This window comes from Melanotaenia boesemani, chromosome 19, assembly GCF_017639745.1.
Source record: "Melanotaenia boesemani isolate fMelBoe1 chromosome 19, fMelBoe1.pri, whole genome shotgun sequence".
Classification (NCBI taxonomy): Eukaryota; Metazoa; Chordata; class Actinopteri; order Atheriniformes; family Melanotaeniidae; genus Melanotaenia; species Melanotaenia boesemani.
In genome coordinates, this window is record NC_055700.1 from 13,009,909 (window position 1) to 13,034,483 (window position 24,575).

At 35.2% G+C, this 24,575-nt stretch overlaps 1 protein-coding gene across 1 annotated transcript in view; it reads left to right on the forward strand.

Moving 5' to 3' along the window:
* The window catches only part of brinp1 (bone morphogenetic protein/retinoic acid inducible neural-specific 1), a 108,737-nt gene that overhangs the window by 62,332 nt on the left and 21,830 nt on the right, over positions 1-24,575 (forward strand). The window contains exon 5 of the mRNA XM_041970596.1: positions 12,676-12,781. Within this exon, the coding sequence (XP_041826530.1) occupies positions 12,676-12,781 (106 nt within the window). The remainder of the gene's footprint in view (positions 1-12,675; positions 12,782-24,575) is intronic.

The following is a 24,575-nucleotide window of genomic DNA, read 5'->3' on the forward strand; positions in this document are numbered from 1 at the left end:
TTTGCTTTACTAAATAAGTTTGAAGGAGTTAATGTTTTTGTTTAGAATTAACTTAAAACAAAGTCATTTTTATTATTAGTTGTAATGATCCATGTTCACCCTTATTGTGGACTATGAAAAAAAAAAAAGATCCATTGTGATGTCAGTCACAAGTTTCAAGACTTCTGTTTTAAAGTGTCCCTGTTTTTACTGTGTTGGGTTTTCTCAGCCAGAATTGGTGTTCAAAAGATGGCTCCAAGTGAGAGAGCTTTATGGTCAGCCATTAAAGAGTGGCCATAACACTCATCTGTCACTCAAAGTCGCCCTGCAATTTATAATGCATAACTTTAAATTGTTGTAAAATGTATAAAATGTCCCACATTAAATTTGCCGGGAAATTTTCTATAAAGACCAAAACCTTGGTCAAAACCAGGTTTATTTCTGCTATAAAGTTGGCCACTTCAGCATGTGTCTATTAGGATTAACTCACTTTGGGAAAGTTAAAGAGCAGTTTATGGTACTCTCAGTCAGGCTCATTTTGATTTCTTTTTCTTTGCTTCTTTTCTTTTTTTTTTCTTTTTGTTTTTACAAGTCTTTTTAATGAATTAATTAAACTTTATTGTCATTCCAACAAGTGCAACAAATTTTTTCCAGTACAAACTCAGTACGTATATCGGTATGTACATTGGCCTTTTGCACATAAATGTATTGTTTTCTCTTTACATTTACCCTTCTAATCATAATATTGAGACATACTGGATTATTATTTGGGAATCATAGTTTTTTTCTGTATAAAATGATTGACAATATAATGTCTCCATGAACTTCATAAAAACCCATATTCAACAACACATAAAAAGTCGGGAACTGACAATAACACATTAATATAAGAGAATTGTAAACACATTTATTTTAGAAAGAAAGAAAGAAAGAAAGAAAGAAAGAAAACAAACACATAACAAAACAAAATGAGTGAAATGTTGTGCTAATAGAGAATTGGAAATTCTCATCCAGGAAAGCTGCAGGTGGAATTTTGTTATCAGCCGCTAGTCAGATGTCACCTACTCTGAGTGAGTTAGCTGGTGTTAATTTCAAGCCCTGCTGGTCATAATTATTTAGACATGTCTGGTTTTTCATGCATCTGCAATCACACAATTCTTACTTGAATAAGAAAAAGAAAAAATGTGCAAAAGAAAACAAGCTGCACCATGGAGATACTGGAAGGTCATTAAACTATTGTCTTTGGTAAGAGTTGTATTGGACGCTATAATGGACACACCAACATTAGACAAAAAATAATAATAATTTAATCTTTGTTGTTTCAATCATTAATCTACATGCAACAAAGCAAAGGCAAGATCAACTTCTCCATCCCGCCAATGTTTTCATTCTGGAGTACAAACACTATCTAAACTGGATCTGGGGGAAAATGCATTGATAGAGTGTTTTTTTTTTTTTTTTTTTTTTTTCCTTCCTTGATTTCCACAAACAAAAAAGGCATGAAAGGAAGAGCAGTTGTTCGTTACTAAATTAATTTTAACTTCACATTGCTGCACAATTATTTGTCTCTATGACTGTATTTTACTGCAGGATGCTACTGCTATGCTTTTTTTTATTATTATTATCAAGCTTTGACATGATAATAGTGTTAAAATTCTTCATAACATTCAACTTCCCACTCAGCTTTTACCGTGCACCTGTGCTAGCACACCTGCACAAAAAAAAAAAAAAAGAAATCACTAGTAGGCTACATATTTTCCGTACCCCACCAAGAATCCACAGCCCTGTCTTCATTCAAAAAGCACCTTCCCAGCTTTTTGTTGTTGTGAGTGACAAGTGGATTAAGCGGCTTTGACAGATGAGACTTCAGGTAGCAGGAAGTCAACCATGACAAAATTAAGCAGACCTGACAGTGGCTGCTGCTGAGTCAGTTTCTCGGGAAAGCAATGCATGGGATGTTGAGAAGAGAGCACATGCTTTGACAAACAGGATGCTGCGAAGCTGAGTGGACTGCATGGCTTCTTATCAACATTGATGGACCCGGAGCATGTGTGAAGAAGCCAGGCTTTGAGCTTAGAAAAAAAGAATAGATTTGTGATTAAGCAAATTACTGAGTTAGTTAATGGCATGCAAGATAACCGTTGTCTCACAAATTATGCACACTGAGTTATTTTTGTCTGAAGGCAGAATACACCAGTAACATAAAAAGATGCAGCTCTTACTGGTACAAGGTTTGATATCCATGAAGTTGTCTCACATTACATCGAGTATGTGCTTTTGGACATATTGTGCTTTTCGAGTATAATAATGCAGTGGCTAACTGTACCACCGGGACTCTCTAAGCCCCAGGCTGAGTTTGTGTAATTGCTTTTGGGAAAGATGATCAATATAGTAAATGGTGGGCACCTTTACCTTTATCCATTATCACGCTATTTCAAACCCTGTTGTGAGCAATTTTTAATTTTGCAAAATCACAACAACTTTGTAGCTATTTGTAATCCAACTTAACACTAAAAAAATATGAAATGGGTATTTAAGAACCTCAGTACACATAAAGTGAAACTTCTGTACAGCAAAGCAGAAAGTAACCAGTGTTCATCAGTCAAACTGTTTAATTTTTGTTATTATTATTTTAAGGACATATAAGTTTTAAAAGCTTTAGTCTACACAACTACACAATGTTTACTTAAGCTGCATAGCAACTGTATAGCAACATAAAAAATTACTTTCTGGTTGACTTGCTTTGTGAGTTGGGATCATTTTAATGCAACCAAACAGACCATCAGATGAATTTGGAAAGGGGGTGTGAAAAGTGATTAATACTTATTTCAGGAAAATTATCAAAGAATGCTGCAGATTTTATTTTTTGATTTTTTTTTTTTTTTTTTTTTTGGAGTCTATGTGGAAAAACCAGGTCATCGTCTTCCCAATGAAAGGTGCCTTTAATGCTATGAATTACCAGTTTAATGTCTGTGGCAGTTATTTCCATGCTACACTGTTGCAAACATGTTTGTGCAGCAATCTCCAGCACTAAGCAACAATTAACTTGGAGAAAATTAATGTTGAAAGAGGTTAAAATAGTATAGTTAATTTGCAAGATATATAATGAATATGTTAAATACATAAGTGCATAAATTCCAGTTCTCCGGTCACGTTTGCAGCAGACAGACTGTGAGCATAATGTGCAGAGGAGGCAAAGTCCATCAGAAAGTATGGATCTACAAACACAGAGAACACAGGCTTTGCTCCTTCTATATTGATTTAGTTTTGCTGTGAGACCTGCTTTGGAGTGCAAACTTGCAATCAGGATGAAAACATGTGTCAATACAGCAAAATTTTTCAGACATTTCCTGTCTCCAAGTAAGCACGTTTGAAGTCAGGTCACAGAAATATTTTGTGAATTGTGTGAAAGTTTGACATCCAAGGGATTTACTACATTTTTAGTCATGGTGAGCTCATTTTTGTGGCTTTTTACTGTATTTCTACCAAGAGTATATAGATAATATTCTCATACTTACATGCATCTGATGATGCAGAGAGATTAATAAGCAAATGTATTCAGATAGATCAATGCAAACCCAATGGTGCAGAAAATAAAGTTGCTGAACATTAGAATTTTTTGCGACTGCATGCACTGAAATATGTATGTTTTCCTTCATCAGATAGCTTTAAAGTAGGGTTAAATATATAATTATATTAATTATTTATAATTATAAGCCTTTGGCAAGTGTATGTTGGGTCATATTAACACAGGAGAGGAACCATCTGGCTTGTTATCAGTTGATAGTTTAAAAGTCAGTGTCTGTAATTGTATGAAAGAATTTTAATATTCAGTTCACTGTGGTGGACAGATAGCTTTTGCATCTGTCAATGGAGCTACTACTGAACAATATGCATGGTCTGTAGAGCATCACATGCTTCCAACCATATGATAGCAGAAAAAAAGCATTGCTCATGTTAGCAGTATGAGAATAAATTAATAAAAAAATACTAATTTTGTCACAATAAGCACTCATGTATGTTTTAATAACTGCTTTTTGTTATTGTTGTTCTTGAAAACTGCTCCATAAATAGATTTTACCTCCCTATGTGAGCTACAGTTCCAACATTTGACAAACATCAGAAAATAGAAAAAGGTCTTATGTCATGACAATAAAAATATTGTATTGATCTTTTTGCTTGTCATATACAGATCTTTGATCTGGGGGCCTGATAAAATAAAAAAAATAAATAAATAAAAAACAAAAGACAAAACAAATTACCGCTCAGCCACTTTTTGTTTTTATACTCTGCATAGCTTGTGCCACAAAAAAAGCACAGCAAATAATGACTTTAAATCTTGTTTAGCAATACACAACAATAGTATGTGATCCTCCAGAGAATAGCGGCTGTAATTCAAGGATGGGTGAATACTTTGAGGATATCAGTGACAAGCTGGAGGATGTCTCCACTCCAACAAAATGTCCCCAATGATTTTCAGCCAAGGTTGCATTTTCCTGAATATAGTCTTCCTGTAATCAAGGTAATAGTATTATCTCTTGAAACAAAATGAGGAACAACTGTGTTCAGTAGAGACATGCATTAAGAACATGGCTGCTTATATAAGTAAGCAACTCTCATACATTATGTGGCAGATGTGCCAGATAAATATATTTGAATCAAAATAAAATAGACCACAATGTCCAACTGCAAAATAGAAATGCTTTTATACAAGTGAAGTGAAAAAAAAAGTTGTTTCCAAATAAATTTTATTATAAACCACATATGTGAGAAAATTACATTTCAGTATGGCTAGTTATCATCTTTTGCAGGCTTTATTTGATTAACTTTGTCATTATCAGACTACTAATGAGGCGGCAGAACAGTGAGCGAACATCAGGACAGCCAGCAAGGTCTGTAACAATCAGTCTTTGATGACATCAGACATCTGTGCACCCGCTAATACAAAGCTTCCATATCATAAACACTACTGCTTTCTTTCATCAAAGAAAAATACAAACAATTGTTTGGCTGTTACTGGACTCCGACAGGTTAAACCTGCTGTGCAAGCTGAAATGTAATGTAAAAAAAAAAAAAGAAGAAAAACACATTATGGTAGATTATAAAATTACGTGAATTTCATTATTTATGAGCAGTGATTTTATCCTAAAAATATACAAAGAAAAAAAAAGTAATCCATAAGAGCCTGAGAGTTAAATGTGAAAAGAGCTGTGAACAACAGGGTACTCTGTGCTCTCTGTGCAGAATACACTGAACTGCTTTCTACTCACTGACCTTTAATAAACTTATGACAGACTCTTTTTTATATAGGTTTATCAAGATCTAGTCTGTGCTCTCAGTATTCTCAGCAGAATCCTAGTTAAATCAGAGCTGTGTATTAGAGACTGGTGATGTTTTTGGGGAGAGAACATAGTTCATTTGGTCATGAAGAGAGAAATTGCATGTGAAGTTATATTATTAGAAATACCATTATTATTAGTAATATATATATATATATATATATATATACATGTAAAGGATCCAAAACAAGTACCAAAGAATTGTACAGGGAATATATTTTAGTCTGATATAATTGCCTAAATCTAACCCCAAAAAACTATTTAATAAAGATGTAAATGTAACAAAACACAGAGTTTAAATAAATGTTTGTTTTATTTTTGCTCTTTTTCCTGTTTTACTTCTTTTTTCTAAATATGCTAAAAGAAACATGCACACTCATACAGCAGTATACAAGCACCCATGTAGACATTCGAGCAACTAAGCAGCTTTTAATCTGGACTGGGGTTACTATGTAATGAGATCATACAGTACAGTGGTGTGGGGAGAATTTCCCGTTATTCCTTGTCCATTTCCTGCCCATATGTCACAGCTCTTTCAAAACTAGAAAAAACAAACAAACAAACAAAAAAAAAAAAAAAACAGAAGCCATTTAGCATAGAGCCATTAGCCATGTGCTAACTCACAAACCACTTGCATTTCTCAATTCTTGAGCAAAATTATGCCTTTTAACTCAGCAGTCAAAAGTATGGACACATTAAATGATAGATTTTGAATGTACAGAAGTTACTTTTGACTAATAGTGTTCATATAAAGTTAGTCCTGCTGTGAACAATTTCGTTCCCTCCATAAATGACATATGGTTGTTGTCTCTCTGTGGCTGAACTTGATTGCTTAAAGCTAGTACTCCAGTGGGGAGGGTCATTTAGGAATGAAAATATGATAGTCAATGGAGTGTTGTAATGGAAAGAAAATGTCAATTTTACGACTGAGTGTCTTCCTGCAGGAATGTGTGATTATGCAGGAAGAAGTGTGATGAGGAATTAACTATGTTATGTGTGCATGTGTGCTTGCATGCTATCATGACGGCACAAGTGTGCACATGACTGTGTGGCTGACAGTGTAGACTGTATTCATTCATGCATGATGTGTGTAAGTAAGTGTGCATTCCCAGAGGGGGGTGTTCTTACTGCATCCGTCACAAGGTCACCTATTCATACGGATTTACACCAGCAATCAATATGCATATTTCCTGATGATGCTGCAGTGCTGTAGGTGGTGGTAGTGTGCCAGCCACAATCAAACGATCCCATCTCTCATTTTACAGTCCATACATGTGAGTCTTGTGTAAAATTTAACATGTATGCAATATGACCCAGATTTTTGTCAACTGAAGAGGATAAGTAAATTACATCTAATTTGCATTTGCAACAAGCAAGCATAACAGATTTTACCGTTGCTTTAGTGCTTTAGTGACAACACTTGAGGTTGCACAGTTAGAATTAGAAAGCTGGTCATTTTCTATGACTTAAACTTACATTGAGAGAACGTTATGAAGTGAAATGTGCTGCCACGTGTAAAATTTGGTTGCCTCGTCCCTTCGCTGTGAAGTGAAGTCGCACACACTGGGCAAAAAAAAAAAAAAAAAAAAAAAAGTCCTCAGAGACCCTCCTCTGCCAGGGTTTGAGAATTACTAAGGAGCAAGTCTCTTCATTTCTATGTAGCCATAAATAGCAAGTCATTAAGAAAATGGCAGATGATGGGCAGATTAGGAAAGCTCAGCAGAGGAGATGTGTAATGAAGACAGTTGAACCTTACGGTATTCTTCCAAGTACCATCCATCTTATAGCCTTCATCTCTTGTTTTTGTTATCGCACACAGCTTCAAACCAGCTTTTAATTCTCTTTGGTCTTTCAAGTATTAATGCAACTTAGACACATATTATTAATGTGAGGCATAGTTTCAAATAATACAATTCTCTAAGTAGAGTCTGAAAAACAGAAGTAAGAACACCATACTCCCAAGTCTATTTAAAGGAATTATAGAAATAATGAGTTCTCCATATGCTGGTACAACTTTAATGAACTTATTAAAAAATGGGTTTTATTGCACAGTGAAACAGTCAGTACACATTCAGGGTGGTATCTATTGCATAATAATTTTGTTTGAATCACTGTGCTGCAATGTTTATATGAAATTATTTTAATTAAGTCAAGAGTTAAGAGATATGTCATACATTTCAAGTTATTCATTCATTTTCCATAACCACTTCATAAGGTTCAGGGTCACATGGGAGCGGGAGCCCTTTTGCAGTTGCCATTTGGCTGGAACAAGTCACCAGCCCATCACAGAGCCAGCACAGCACAGAGCCATGCACACCATGCACACTCACAGTCACTCCAGTGGGTTCGTTTAGAATCACCAGTTAACTCAATATGCCTGCTTTTTGACCCAGCATAGGGAGAGAACATGCAAACGCAAAGAAACTTACTAGCAGAGATTTGAACCAGGAATCATCTTGCTTACTACCACGCAGTGCAACTGTTATTACAACATTATTTAATCAAAAATATAAGAGGTGAATTTGCATACTTGCATAAATACAGTATTTGCTTAATTTTAAACTGTTTTGAAGGAGCAGATTTGAATTATCAAATGAAGATTGGATTATAATGAGTTTTATTTAATTGGACAATAGGATAATGGGATTCCACTGAATTGGATTGAATTGAACTGCATCTTTACAAGTGCCTTAAGATTATTTTTGTTGTGAATTGGTGCTACTCAAGTAAATCTAAGTAAATGAATAGATTGGACTTTTAAAAACTTTTTATGAATAGTTTTTAGTCTCTCCACTCTAATTTGGCAGAAAGAAAGATAAAATATCTGTAATTGTTGATTTTCCTGGGTGTTATTTTTTTCCCTGAAAATTCACATTCAGCCACCACAATGTGGGTTTATTTTGCAATTAGGCTTGTTTCCATCAGATTATTTGCACTGCTTAATGTGTATGTTTTATTAACTGACCTTCGCCTCCCATTTTCACTGCTGAGTTAACCTCTCTGTGTTTAACTCAGAAAAAATCCTAAAGAGAATTTTAATTGGTGCTTTTCCAAAGGCAAGTGCATAAGAAAGGTCAATAATACTGTAAAGTGAAAGGCCCATGTGCCTAAATACACAAACATCCTGGCATTGATTGCAGAATAAATGGAGTGCACAGTATGTTATTTGTTATTTACCTAATTAAAGCTGGTCAACTCAGCCAATTCTAGTCAAAATAAAAAGAGACAATTACTGAGCCAATTTACATCCTGTGCATTACTTGTGATGTAAACATGCAACCAAAAATTAAACATGAGGTGATTATTTTTTGTCTGGCATACAAATGCTTGCAGGGAATTCACATTAATATAAAAAGAAAGAAGAAATATACGTGAATTTCTCTGACACATAAACATAACCATCCATTGCCCACATATGCTGCTTCTGCTGCTGCTGTATCTATGTCACCACAAGAATTTTTAAAAGCAAACAACTTTGCATAAACAATAAAACTTTGGTTTCCAACATTTGGGGCTTGGGGAATAGGCACATGTACACATTCAGTTGCCACAGTAAATAAAGAAAATGAAGAAACTTAGTATCCTGTGTGCAATGTCTCTTATTTATTAGGATAGATGATTTTCTTGATGGCAGATGACAATTAGAGAGCATGTTCCAGAACCATGATTTTTGACTGCAGGCTGTGATATATACTGGGCCTGCTGGGATTCCACTGTTGTGTTCTGCTTAATAATCCAAATCCTCTAAGTCCCCCTCGGCCCACTTCAGTCCTTTGATTGCTCCTTTTAGTTTTATAATGTTAAACTCCATTTTCATAATCTGGAAACTCTTATTGAGTGTGCTGGAGTGAAGGAAAAGACGAGTACTGCACACAGCTCTTCTAAGGTCATCCAGATTACGGGGGTCAGTCTTTAATCCGAAAAGCTGGGTATGTGTGCATTTTATTTGGAAAAGCAATTCTTGGTGAAAAATAACTGAATGGCACACTGGTTGTGGAAAGGCACATTCACATGATTTTCCTTTATAATTTTTAAAGTACATTAGCTTGCTCATACAAACGCTTGATTTGCCACTTGGGAGGGTTAGGGTTATAAAGTGGGTAACAGAAGAAAGACAGATGATCAGTGTTGATCATGATGCACAACCTGCTGAAGACAGTCATTTATTTGGTATTAAGCAGAACAAAAGAGAGAAAAACAGCCCTGTCAGCAGCTATCAAGACAAGTCATATTCACTCTGCATGTGCACTTCATGCAAGTCCATGAAGTTCATTTCAAAGTCCACAAATTAGTTGAAGCTTGAAAATTGCTGATCAGGTGGTAATTACTCCTTCATAAACTGTTTTATGAGACATGAATACAGTGCGGTGCTCCATTTAAGCTAGCTAGAAGCTAAGTTTGACCATAAAATAATGTAGTTCATATTTTAAATTTCAGATAAATATGGAGGATATTCTGTTATTTTGCATGGAAACTTTACAGTTGAATGGGCTCACTTAAGCTAATTTAATTTAAATTAATTAATTCATTTAAGCTAATTTAACATCAACGGCTACCTGGCTGCTTCAGTTTCCAGTAAAGGAAAGAAAAATCAAAATGAAGAAACATTTTCGGTTTAACATTGAGAATTTAATTAAAGCTTGTAACTTAATTAAAAGTTTGAACAAAGATCCTTTCATTAGCAGAAGTGTGAATGCATTGTATAAGAATTGTGTACAATAGGACCAGTGATCTCTGAGCCTGAAACATGTCAAACTCGGACAATCGTTTATTTAACTGCCTACACTTATTTTTTTTTTTTATATAAATACAAAACTTGCTGCTTTCAAGCAAAGTTTCATCATCAAGTTTTTTAAGTTTCTTTGTAAAATAAGTTCCCCATGCTAATGACTAATTTTATATATTATTGTATGTTATTATATGCAGCAACCAAATACACAGCAATACATCACTGCATGGTAAATCTTACTCTTTGTCTTTAACTTTGTATCTTTGCTTTCTTATTTTATCTGTTTTATTAATTATATTTTACACATGCTCCTTACATTTCTTGTCTATCTTCTCCGTTCAAATCTTTTTACTGCAGCAAGTTATATGATACAGTTTTGTTGATTCACTCATAAATGAAGACGTTAACATCTTGTGTAGTTAGGATTGTGTAAATCAGGGAAAACAAGCAAGTATAAGTACTGCAGGTACATTACTGTACTATTATATACTGTATAAGCCCCTATAAAGCTTTTACATTATATACATTATATATTGAGGAACATTTCCATAGTTAACATTTTATTAACGTTTGTGTATTTAAAGAAATTCTCCAGTGCAGCAGTAATATTGCTATATATTGACTGTGCCTGCTTAGCCTTGGATTCACTCCTGTTGTTTTCACCACACTGTATTCTGACATCCCCTTAAAGCAAGCATTATTTAAAAGGTACATAAAATACAAATATCTACACATTTTACAAGTAACGTGGAAATTTATGTTCAAGGGCATATTAATTGAACATTATGATCATACGGTTCTCCAGGAAAGTCTGGCCCTGTCTGTCAGTTGTACCACCCCACACCCTCCAGCACCCCTCTCCTAACTGCCTGATGCTAAGGGTAAGATATGCATCTGCGAATTTCTTGCTTGTCAGCCTACCATCTGGTACAGTATCAGCATAAAAGATGGGAAAAATGGCATCACGCTTCACCCTCCCTCCCTCCCTCCCAGTCCGTGTATTTAACACACTCATACACACAGATGCACATATGAAAATAGTCAAATGCTTTCAAAAGTAATTGAGGTTTTGTAGACCATAACTCCCTTTCTTGCTTTCTTTTCTTTTTAATCTATCATAATGAAGGTTTTGTAATGCTGAGTTTGACTATAAGCGAGGAGCAATTTCTCAAGACCACGAGTCCACCTTTCAGTTTGAATGACATACTAATGTTTTAAAGTCTATTTTTATCCTTTATATTTCACCTCACCATTTGTATAATGTCACCTTTTCACTTTTAAGTGGTTCTAATCATTGCATTCACTACCCCGATGTGAATGGGTCATAGTTACAAAACCACACAGGGTCTTCTGTCTGTCTTAACAGATGAAAGCCCTTAGTGTCTTATTGAGCTCTTTGATTGGGCATTCCATCATACAGCTGCCATCTTTGTTTCACTGTAACTGGTCTCATCAGTGTAATTTTCAGCCCCACCAAGCAGCTGTTTTCTGTGAATAAACTATGATAAAATCATTATGCTCTACCAGCCTGGCTGGCTCTGTTTGGAGATCATTGGGTACCGCTTACAGTTGTTGGCCAACATTTCAATTTGAAACGTTTTCTAATGTTACTGTTGAGTTTACAGATTTAATCACTGTCCACAAGTGGTCAAAACAAGTTGCAGTTCAGTCAATAACAGTATTGCATGTTTGACATGTGACAAAAGTGAATACTTTTTGAAAGTTTTTCATGTGAGCAAAGAAAGAAAGAAAGAAGGAAAGAAATATCCTTTGCAAAGTACACTCATTTGGCCTCTGCTTTTCCACTGCAAAATATCACAAGTAAAGAAGTTAATGAGCAAAGGCATTTCTTTTTTTCTCTTATCTTTTCAAGTGCAACCTGCTTGGAATTTCAAATATGGAAAGTATATATTTTAGGGCAGCTTTGTCACATTTGAATAGCATCATTACTTCTTTTTAAAGTGTTTGAGTTGGGCTAGCAGAACCACAGCTATTCCCACAAACTGTTTGAAAAAGAACAGGAAGAAATCGTTGCACATTTCCACATTAAACACCTTTCTATAGTGACACTAAGAGAAATCAGACTTTTTTGTAAGAACTTGAACACACCACCAGCAGCTAAATTAAAATGAGTGCATGAAGGTGTTATTTTAAATGCAATTGACAAGTCTTTTGAAAATTGAGTCAATGTAGTTATGACATAAGAGCTTGTGTAAAGAAAAATAATAATAATAAGGACCATTCATAATGCATGGCAAAGCTATGCAATCACTGTGCCTTGCAGTGCAATTAGTACTGATAAAAATGCAAGTCACTTGCAAAAAGTCTCACATTATAGACTGACAATGGTAATACACAGCAGACATTTTTATATGATTTTGAAAAGCTTGTACTCTGCTTTTTTTATCTTTATCTTAAAAAGCATTGTAAAGAAAAACACTAAACATCAGAACAGAAGGGTACTGAGAGTAATTCAGATGTGCTGATGGTTGAAATGGAGATATACTGTATGTGTGCGTGCTCCCCCCTCCCTGCTCATAATATAGAAGCAGACGTTTGCACCCACACACACAAAATCTCACCTGTTTCTGTGACATGACTTTCATTTGAGTCCTAATTCTCTTTCAGGTGACAGAGACACGAACAGGGCCACTGGGATGCAGTAGCTATGACAATCTGGACTCGGTTAGCTCAATCCTCCTGCAGAGCCCTGAGAGCAAGCTTCATCTGCAAGGTAAAGGAATCAGCCACATCCATCCACATGCTTTTTTTCTTTTGTTTTCTTCTCTTCTACAGCATGTCAAGCGTCACAGGGCAGCAGGCTGTTAAAATTTAAGGAGCTCATGAGTCACACACAAACTAGAAGAGTACGGTTTGTGGCTTCTGCTGAATTAAATGTCAATGCATTTTTTAATTGGTGCTGGGATTGGAATAGATTTACTCCCCAATCCTCTCTGGGGATTGGAAAATGATTTTCTGGGTATAGATATCTGCACATGTTCTAATGTGATTGTGTTCTTAAGTCTTACTTAAAGCTCTGATCAAAGTCAGGCCCTAAATTCAAAACAGTTCCTCCAGCTGAGCAAACTAATCACCAAAGAGAGCAGAAACTCGTATTCTCCGTGTAGGTGCAGTGTAATTAATGATTGTAAAAACATCTCAATAATATTGTAGCCAGATCCTGATTCACAGCAAACATATCCAATATGCATACATAAGTTACGGCCATTAGGTTGCCAGTCCTAGAAAAATGAACGTATTTGTATTTTTCTCACACATGATACATCAGTGCATGCAAATAGCAACTTTTACTCATTAGACGTTTGGTTCTTCTACTCGAAAATAGTCCTGTCTTAGACACTGACAGTAGCAGTCTAATAATTAGACTAAGAGAAGGAATTACATGCAGTGACAGACACCCTTGGGGAAAAGAACGATGAAAGACTCTGTAACTGTGGTCAAGTGTTTGAGAATAGTGATTGGTTCTTTGATTTATTAGAGTTAAAGTAAGTTATTAAAACTGTTTTAAAATCAGAAAGACTTATTTTCAATCCACACACCTCGTGGTGCATCTCTGAAGAGATCATTACTCGTCCTCTAAAATCAGAGAACTAAGTGGTTTGTCAAAGAGACACTTTAAAGTCCTCAACTGCCACTTACGCAAAGCGCTCTATAGGTTTGGGGAAGGACTTTTTTGTCATGCATCAAATGTATTAGCCTTGTGCTTTGAAGACTGTTTGTCACCCAACTGAAGGATGACAGGCTTGAGAAAGATCTTTTCTTTTGCTTTGATAATAACCCCAATAGAAATGAATAGCTTTTCTGATTGGTTTCTGTAAAAGGCTTTTGCATTAAGTGAAATTATATTGATGGGTGAGCTGTGTGAGTGAATAGTGAGTTTAGCTGAAAATGTGTTCTTTTAAGAGCAATTATCATTCCTGCCATCAATTAGAAAGGCAGCTGATGGTATAACCTGCTAAGCAGTCATTGTGCTCTTTAATGTGATGGCACTTCACATCGCCTATCAAGAGGTATGCAGTCACTAGAGAGCTTTTAAGGTGTATGCTGCTTGAATAAATTTAAAATGAGTTCCAACCGTTAAAATCACCCTATAGTACTCATTTATCATTAAGTCTGTTATAGGTGTAACTGTTAAATGTATTTTTTTTACTTCTTTCTAAACCCTATAGCATATTCCCATTAGATAACACTTATATGCACTTGTAAAATAGCCCCATACTAGTAGCATTCATGGCTTTTTGTTTTTGTTATAGCAATTAAATTATCTTCTGAATGATGTTCTTCTTAATCTATGGAAGTGCATTTTTTTTTTTTTTTTTTTTTTTTGTAGGCATTTAGAAATCAATAGCTATATCCATAGACCACTTATTCTTTTTTAAACAAATGCAAAGTGATGAAAAACACAGTAATTACTTTTATATGTTTAGTAGCTCTTCCTTAATTAAACCGTATTACAAAAAATACATAGAAAATTAGTTGTAAAAAAGTTGTAAAAATTAGCTGCTATGTTTGCTGTAAGAGGCTGGAAATGTATAAATTACAAAAATACTGAGAGTTGTTGTGGAACCAGTAATGGTTATGTTGGATGCCAAATATTTTCATGACCTTACAGCCGAGGATTAAGCTACATAGAGTGATTTAGTACATAACTATGATGTATTTCTAATCTTAACCAAGTACCTTTAACGGTAAAACCATAACAACATATCTTCACACCCTGGTGAAATAGTACAGAGGTAAGTAAGTTACAATAAAAGCTAAAATTCAAGAGAAAAAAAAAAAGAAAGAAACAATTATTTTTAACACAAGCATCTTCTTGGGATACTGGCATCCATTCCTAGCCTCTCTTCTGCCATTTTTCAATAGTCTGTGGTACTTTCTGATAAGTATGTGACTTGCAAAAATGTTACAGGTAATAAACAGCTGGACAAACAATTTCTTGTTCATTTGAAATTTGCAAAAACTATGTATAACTGTTAAAACGTACCCAAATGACTCTTAACACAGCAGCAACATGTAACAAATTGGTAATGAAAATTCACAACATGACTGAGCATATATATATATAGAGAGCACATATATATATGTGTGTGTGGGTTTTTTTTTTTAAGGAAACTATTTTGAATTAATTCTTCAGTTTGAAAGAATAATGAAGAAATTCACTAATGTTATAAAATATTCTTTAGCTGGTGATAAACACAATCACTATGGCTATTTTATAAATGAACTACATCTGTGTAGCATTGTTTTTGACTGAAATCATATTGTTTGACAGGCATTGCTACTACGTGGCTGCTAGAGTATAACCAGATGGTGTCTTACTGTCCAGGTAGTTCATGGTAAAAAAAAAAAGAAAGAAGAAAGAAAAAATATATAAAACCTTTGACACTCCTTGTGGATAACACTTACATAAAAAATAAACAAGTGGAGCACACTTAGCAGTAGCAGCACACAGCATTCATCATTGAAACAGAGAAGTGCATTGCTTATTTGGCCAAGTTTTAAGATACCTTCTCCCTGTAAATGTAATCCAAAATAATAAGTATTTGCTGAGCGATGTAAGTTTATTTTATTATCTTTATTTCTTCAAAACTGTGTGTACATAGCACACATTTTAAACAAAGACGATGGTTGACTTAATGCCACATCACAAAGCTAACTAACCCTGGTATTCAGCGGAGTCACCAAACGTGTGGCACTTCACATCAAAGTCCTGGAAGCAACGGGTCTCATGTTGCAATTGCATTGGCTCTTCTGCAGTTTCTTCACTTAAACAGATGAAGTATTTAAAGAAATTGTGTTATATCAATGAATTTCAAGTTTTTCATTAAGGAAGATACATACACACCACACATTGATGTATAAAAGCACCATCTCAGCTCCATGTGTTTAGATGTTTTGGCTTGATCCTAAGTGTACTTAGAAAAATTGGAAGTGATGAAAACTGGAACAACTTGTGGTCCTCATGGTGGTCCCAGCTTGATTGCCTTTTATTCTCACAACACACAGTTAGATTCCCAAACAGATTTACTGCAGCCCTTGGCTGGTCTTTACAGTCAGTGCCCCAAAATAACAGCTTTTACAGCATTGTCCTCTTTGACAATACACCATAAATGGACTTCACAGACTATCCCCTGAGAGAAATGGCATTGGCTGGGTCCTCTACTACTCTAATAAGCCCTAGCAGCTCTTAGCACTTCTAATGAACACCCACCATGTGTCTCATTTACAAATGCCTATTGACCTTTTACTAGACAATTAGCTAAAATGCTAACTTTTGGCATTTAAACTGTGGGGAGGAGTCACATCGGGTCAGTTTAATAGATCACAGATCACTGTTGGTGGTATCTAAGAGCAAAATATGCCATTGTAAGATGTTTTAGTGTTAGCATTTTACCATTTTTAGTTTTTTTTTTTTTTTTTTTTCAGGCAATTCCTGCCAAGTTTAACAAAGAATTGTTAACCATCAAAGTATATTTTTTTTACTTGACAGTGCAGCTATGACTAAAATGTGCTGGAAGGACTTTGGGTGAATAATTAGTGGTACAATTTTCACTATTTCAATGGAAAAATAAAATAAAAATGAAAACCTAATCTGATGAAGTAATAGCTAACAGTGTTTGGCACATATCAAAGAGAAGTGGGTAAAGCTACACATTTCCATTACCATTTTTTTATTCATTTCATTTTTGTTATGAGAAAAAAACAACCTCATATAACATCCCCTTTATTTATATTATGAATGAGGCAGGTGCATCAAATTAATGAGCAGACAAGGCAATTATCATGACCAAATAAATGGAATCCTTCACAACATAATGAAAGCTTTACTTCCGTAAGATGAACTTGAAACAAGCTGGTGACATATTTTATTAAACACATGTGGCAACTAAACACCTCTCACCTATAAGCACAATATTTAAGGATTAAAATAGAAAGTGTAAAAATCTCTCTCCCTCTCTACATGTATATAATATTGTTTGTATTGGTACTGTACTAGATTTGCTGATGTATTTGGAAGCATCATGATTGAACCTTTCATTTCTAAATGTATTTTTCTACGTCTATGTCATTCTTCTTTCTGTTGTGTGGATACATCAGTTGAGAGCTTGACCTAAATGAATGATCAGCTCATGAAGCCCTGTGCTATGTTCATTTTGGCTGCTTTGTGAGATCAGTGACTCAGTTCACCTGTGTTGCACACCACAGCACATTTTCAGCTTCCTGTAAAAACCAAGAATCATAAAACCTTTGGCAGCTTGGAGTGACCTTATTACATTCCTCTCAAAGCTGTGTAGAAAAGTTTAAAACTCAAAGGGTAAAGGTCAGAATAACTGACTCGATGATATTCAGATTTATGAGTTCACATTTATTTATCTATTTATTTTTTTAAACAAATGAAGAAGCACATATATGAACTGCAGAAACATATATTTACACTCATGTATCCTTTCAGAGTAGACTTTAAGAGAAAAAATCTGTGTTTCTGAACATTACATTACATGCTATGTACACAACACATTTGTGACTTGTCAAATGCATCAGTTAAGTTTGTGAATATTACCTTAAAATAATGTCAGGTTTTTCAAGGAGGTCACCAAAAAGGAAAATAATTAAACAAACAAGACAAAAATATTCCATTTACTCTGAGATACGACATATCAATGAATGTTAAAAGCGTGATTCATTGTTTATTTGAAGGAAACAGTTGTTTTAAATTAGTGTGATTAGAGTCAAGTCTTACTTGTCAGGTTGAAGCCTGCAAAAAAAGAAAAAAAAAAAAAAAAAATCATGTTGATCAGTCTTGAAATTGTTACCCAGTTAACCTCAAAGAAATTGAACGTCATCAGCCCATGGTCATATTGTGCATAAAGAGAGGAGAATCAAGACCGTTATCATCCACAGGACTGGTGAACTAACAAAGAGACATGCTGCTGTATGAACAATCTTAATTACATGACCTCTAAGCATCTAAATGCCTCTCTCATTAGCTAATGTTAATGTTCATAGACCTAATCTGAAAAAAAAAAAAAAACATTGGTGAGTAATGGTGTTTATGACATTGCTTAAAGAAAAAGTCACTACTCTGAACAACAAATGCTGAATTATATCAGCAAATACTTAAAGGAAATGTCAGGATATCTGTCCATGAAGGGGGTCTCAGCAGAAAGCAGGTACTGCAGTAAAACTATCCCTCTAAGTACATGACTCATTCTATCAAAGAGTGGTTAAGAAAGAACAAAATTAATGTTTGTGAAAAGGCCAAGTCAAAGCCCTGAAGTTTTTCCAACAGTTGAGGAAGAACCTGAAGGAAATAGATCATCCAAGCTATGAAAACTCACTAATGTCCCCGTGTGGAAGTTGTCACAGAAAAATAGGCTAAAACTCCTCACAGTGATTGAGCTGCAAGACTGATCAAGAGTAAGTGATAATTTGTAGTTGCAGTTGTTGCTGTACAAAGGATTGACAGTAGAAACATAAAGCAAGTTACCAATATTGCAATAATGTTGGTTCAGTGTCTTATATTTTCAAGTGGAGTTAAAATTTCAAAGGCTAATGAGCTAATACCATAGCCCAAATATTTATTTATTTAATTTAATTAATTAATTTATCTACCAGGAGGTGATTAAGCTGTTCCAAAGGAGGTTTTTCAGTCATATTCAGTTCCATGCTGCTTTTTTCTGCTCAAGGAATTTCGGAGAATGTCAACATGTTAGGTGCATCATCTCAGATGCTGCTGGAGCAGTTTCAGTTGATTTAAGATGAGCGATGTCAGATACATTCAGTTAACTTTTTAAAATCATATTTTTGTAACTCGCTTGGGCAGCAGTGGCTTACGCTGTACAGCAGGTCATTAAATATTCAGGAGGTTGGTGGTTTGAATCCCGCTTCATCTCAGTCAGTCTGTCTTTGTTGTCTTGGAAAAGACATTTCACCCACCGTGTCAATGCCAGTGTGTATGAATGGCCGGTGGTGGTTGGAGAGGCCGTTTGCACCGACTGGCTGCCATGTTTCCATCATTCTACACCCAAACAGCTGTGGCTACACATGTAGCTTACCGAATGAAATATAGATTTACTGTAATGTGCTTTTCTACCTTGAAAAATAAATCTAATCTGTTATTATTATTTCCTTGTGAAACTGTTTTGCTATCTTGATGCCTGCCTATCATGAGGTTCGGTTATATTTTCCCTTTGTTTTTACCTAATACTTATTAGAGCAATGTTTCCTTTGGTAACAGATCAAGTGAGAGATAAATAATCTTCTCAAAGATTTATATTCAATCAGACTTACTCCTACTTGGGGTTTTTAACAAAGCTGTTTGGCCTTGTTAAAATTATTCAATACATATGTGCTGTTCTTTCTACTCAGCAGAAATGAGAAGACTGGAAAAAAAATCAAAAGACATTTTTTTAAATTGCTTATGAATTAAATAAGGGGTTCATATTAGTATGCAGAACCACATCAGTTACAACAAGGATGCAGTAATAGAATATGCACTCCATTTCATTCCTCTAATTAGACTTTTAATTGTTAATTTTTTTCTTTTCATGGCTTTACTTTTTTCACTCTCAAACAGCCCTCCCTTAGCACTTTATTTACCTTGAGGAATTCACTGTACATGTCACAGCAAAACTTTGTTTGAAAATACAAGAAAGAGAATACAAATCTGTGATCAAACTTTTTAAACTTCTATTCTCCTGATTTGCTGTGTTGGAATTAGATTTAGACATGTCTGAGACAGCAATCTGGTTTGAATTAACACATGAGAAATGAGCAATCTGGTGAATTTAGCTGTCATCAATATTTTCCTGGAGACATTTTAGGCGCTCTCTTTCTTAAAAAGCAGAATTATAAAAAGGGAATGTTTTTCCCTCCTCCTCACCCCTGTGGTCTGCTCTTTGTGAGCTGTTGGTGCTGTGAGCTGCAGATAACACACTGCGGATATGAAACTCCCCGGATATTCCCATTGCTTTCACATAGATTTAGATTAGAATGTTGTAGTGGTTTCAGACATCAAGGGAGCTACCTATCAAAGCCTAAAGTCAGTTTTCTCTCTTCTGTCCCACAGTTTTGGGATGGAAAATGTTTGGCAAATCCCCCTTGTGCCTTTTCCTCCTCATGCCTTTCCCTTTCAATAACTATATGAAATAAAATGCATATATGACTTATCTATGAAACACAAAACTCTTCACATGAAGGTTTAAATTTTACATTCTGAAACATTCAGAATCTAGTGCATTTGTACAATTTGCTGCATCAGAGGAGGGCATCAGGATGTGTTAGAGACCATAGACAGATAAGAGCATGTGTTACTGATGTGAATTACAGTTTGTTTGTGACTTAGCATAATGGAGCAAAAACCTCACATTTACTTAATGCAGATGGACTCTAACTAATATTATCGAATGCTTCCCGTGATTCATTGTGACATTTTCTTCTTAAGAAATCTGTCTTCTTCATCCTCTTTATTTCGATCTGAAGGAAAGAGGTGTACTGGTTAACTTTACAGCACTTGGGAATTAGATCAACTTTTATCCTCCCACATTACTTTCTTCTGTATTTGTTTGTCCTCTCTCCAGGCTAAAGCTTAGAAACCTGATGATATTGGATTTGTCTGGATCCTTACTTTCTGCCTCCTCGGAGACCTATAAGTAAAAATAGCTTATTGAGTAATGAGAATTAAATGAAAGAGGGAATTAGCACATAGCAGTTAAACGGTCAGGATTTTCATAGGTTATTTAAAGTATTTTTACACAGTATGTTTCAGATAGTGGAGAGAAAGTAATCTTTAAGAGAAAGTAGTTTTAATATCCAACAGGATAATTTCCTATCATCTGTTATGTTGATATTTAGTAGTGATTTTTTAATGGGTGGCAGTATTATATCACAACATAACAGGGGTTTTTTTTAGGAATATTTTACTTCATAATTTGATGCCCAGCACTAATGAACAAAACAGCTACAAAAGGTGGAAATTTGCTAATTGGTTACATATATTAACTCCACTAAAGAAAGATAAAAGGCCCTGGAACCTGCACAAACCATTACGTTGCAAGGACCCAATCACCTCCAATATGGCTGTCATAAATTAGCACCAAAACAAAAGCAAGCTAATTTGCCTCTTTCAATCTTCAATGCATGCTTTTCTCTTTTCTCTTTCTCCAGTTTCCACAAGAGCCTATCTTGGAGGAGCCATGAGCCTATCTCAGAAGATTTATGAATATGTTAGAATAGCCTGAGCCAACAGTTTTCAAAGTGGTGAAGTGAAAATAAATTAAACTGGCCCTGTAGGCGAGTCGTGCAGTGAGTGATGAATTAGATACTCATTGCTGTGTCGCTCGATGCATGTCCCTCTACCCAAGTGAAAATGCTGTAAACAGTATGGTAAAGACAAACATACAAATCAATTAAGTCTTTTTTTATGATGGACTTGTTGAAAATTTTATTTAGAAATACAAAAGTATCAGTAAACATAATGGCTTTGCTTAGCAGAAAAAAATATTTACTGAAGACACAATATTTGATGTAAAACATGAGCAAGCAAATGTTAGATGAGAATAAACATAAACCCACAAAACGATTTTCACCCACTATTTTTACATCTCTTTTTCTAAAACATTGTCTCTCCACAACCTTATTTTTTCCTTCTGAAAACTTGATATACCACAAAAACTAAAAATACATATTTTATGACACTTAAAAATCACAGCGTGACTTGAGCCCTGGGCTATACTGTACTCCTATATTTTGTGAAAGCAAGTGTTATACCACCTCCCAGCGAGGACCAATGCACTGGTGGCAATTCTGTCCTTCCTGAAAAGATGCACAATCTTAGTTCAGAGAACTGATAACACAAGATGATTTTGAAGATGGATGCCACACATATTTTCTTTTTTTTTTTCCACTTTTCTCTAACATGCTGAAAAACCCAAAAGCTGATGAAATCTTTCCATGTTGACCTGTGGGTCAGCTTTCAATTGGAAGTGGTCAATCAAGAGTGAGTTTCCATTTGGGCCAGCATGACCATAAATCACCTTTTTTCCATGCTCAGTTTTTCTAGCTGCAGGCTGTCATTTCTGCAAGTGCCAAGGTTTTCCTGTTACTTTTCTTTTCTCTGACGCACAGTCGGTCTCATCAATTGATTGAGAGTTTCTTCACTTTTCTCATCTTTTGTATTTGGGGGCCTTGTAGCATTATAAGTTCAGTAATGGGAAGGCTTCACCAACAATGTTTTTGTTATATATTGTGTGTCGGGATAAGCCAAATAGCCTTAAACTTAATATTTTTTATCATTAAGAGCCATTCTAGATATTATACCTAACTGAATTATTACCCCATGTATTTTCTGCATATTCACAAAATCAGTCACACATTAGTTTTGGATATACTTTACATTTTGAGAGGTAATTGTTATGATACAGAGAAAATCATAGTGTTTAATTTTGGCAGATTGAAAAACATGTTGCCACACAAATGTTTCAAAAGGCTGAAGAATAAAATAAATTTCCAAACACAAACCAGAGTGCAGTACAAACTGGAGCAGCTTTTGTGATAGCTAATGTGCAAGAATTTGTCAAGAATTAAGCATTGTTCATTTTTATCAAAGTATAAAGATTAACAATATTTCCATGTTTAGGGTTTGATGTGTTTGCTGTGATAAATCTGGGCTTTTGATCTGAGATGTGTATGCAGCACATGGTGACACTTTGAGGGCAGTTGTGTCTTTTTTAGCTGAAATGGAAATGTCAGAGCCTGTCATATGTCTCTCCTCCCCCTCTCTAGGGTTCTTGTAAAACATGTGATTTCTGCAAGAGCCCACAAAGGGTGTGTGTGTGAGTGTGTGTGTGTGTGTGCATATGAGTGTAAGTGTTTCCGTATGTGTGTGTGAGTGCCAGTACTGTGTAGAGCAAGAACAATGTCTTACCAGCCGAGGCCTACTGCTTCTGCTGTGCAGGGACACATGGCAGCACATGACAGAGCAGCTTGAACAGTGCAACTGAAGTGCAGAAGCAGCCAACAGCGACCAAATCTCTAATTACATTCTGAAGCACTATTTTGTAATACAGCAAATATTAACTAAAAGAGAGAATGCAAATTGCTGCTTTCAACTTGTGTCATATATTGTTTGAAAGAAAAGAAACGGCTCAGTGTTCACCCATCCCCTACTGTGATAATCTATGACGGGTAAGGTAAAGAAAAGCAATCATTAACTTATTTTTAATCCGATTTAACACTTTTTAAATTTTTTTTATTTTTATTTATTTATTTTTTTACTGTACAGCACAGCTGACAATATATCAGCACCATGGAGAGCTCATCTGTCTCTTCACACTGCTTGGCCTTCTCCATCCAGCATTTGCTTCAACATGCTATTTCAGCAATTCTCTTTTCAGGATGCAAGAGCAGCAAACCTCGAATGCCAAGACCAATTTTATACTTAATTTATGCTTTCACAGTGATTGCCACACCTGCATCCTTGCTTGCATTTTTTTTTTTTTTTTTTTTTTTTTTGTTGTTGTTTGTGTATGTGTGTGTGTGGTAAAGATAAAAATAGTTGGGTTGCATCATCAAAGCTAAAGCTATATAGGGATCCACTGTGAAAAACATTATGACCTGCAAGTCTTTCTGTTTCAAACATTTGTATGCATTCCAGCAGATGTGCATTTCTATTTGTCTCTTTATTGTTCTTTGAAATACTTCCGTATACATTGCTACAAGTAAAAGAAAAGTACATTCCTAAAAAAAAAAAAAAAACAGAAAACAAAACAACAAATACATTTTAAAAAGTTGAGCTGAAAATACAGCTAAAACTGAATGAAAAACTAAACTACAAGACTGAAATATTACAAATACAAAATTGTGAGTCAACAGTCCTGTTTGACAACGCAAGCCTCTGCTTTCTAGAGTGCTTAGAGCACTTATGATGATCTACGATAATCTACTCAGCACAGACACACTAACACATTATCCATTTCAATGCTAAGTACACCTCATTCAGAACTTTAAAAAATGCTAACATATTCTGAGAGCTGAGAATAGCTCTAGTGGAACATGTTATCCTCTGTCAGGCCCAACACACACACACTGTTCAATGCCTAAATCTCTTTATGCAAAGAAATGAAAAGTGGATAAACAGCTACTTCAGCTACACATCTACCTCATAGCTGCAGACAAAGACGCGGCATGTGAAATGGGCAACCACAGCAACTTTTTAAACTATAAATCTCCTCTTCATTAAGGATATAGAATCAGCAGGGACAGCTGGACAGCAGTGGGCTTAAGAAAAACAGACTATCCTTTATAGTTCAGAGCTCTTTGGATTTGTATCATGGCTGCAACAATAACCTCCAATAGTAATTTAATGCCCCCATTGAAGTAATGCACTTTATTGCACCAGTGGATTAAGTAATGATTATTTTGTGAAATTGCGGCCACACAATGGTCAATTAATCTTTAATGAAACTGTAACTTATGAGGCGGAGCGTGGCATTCCAATAAGCAGG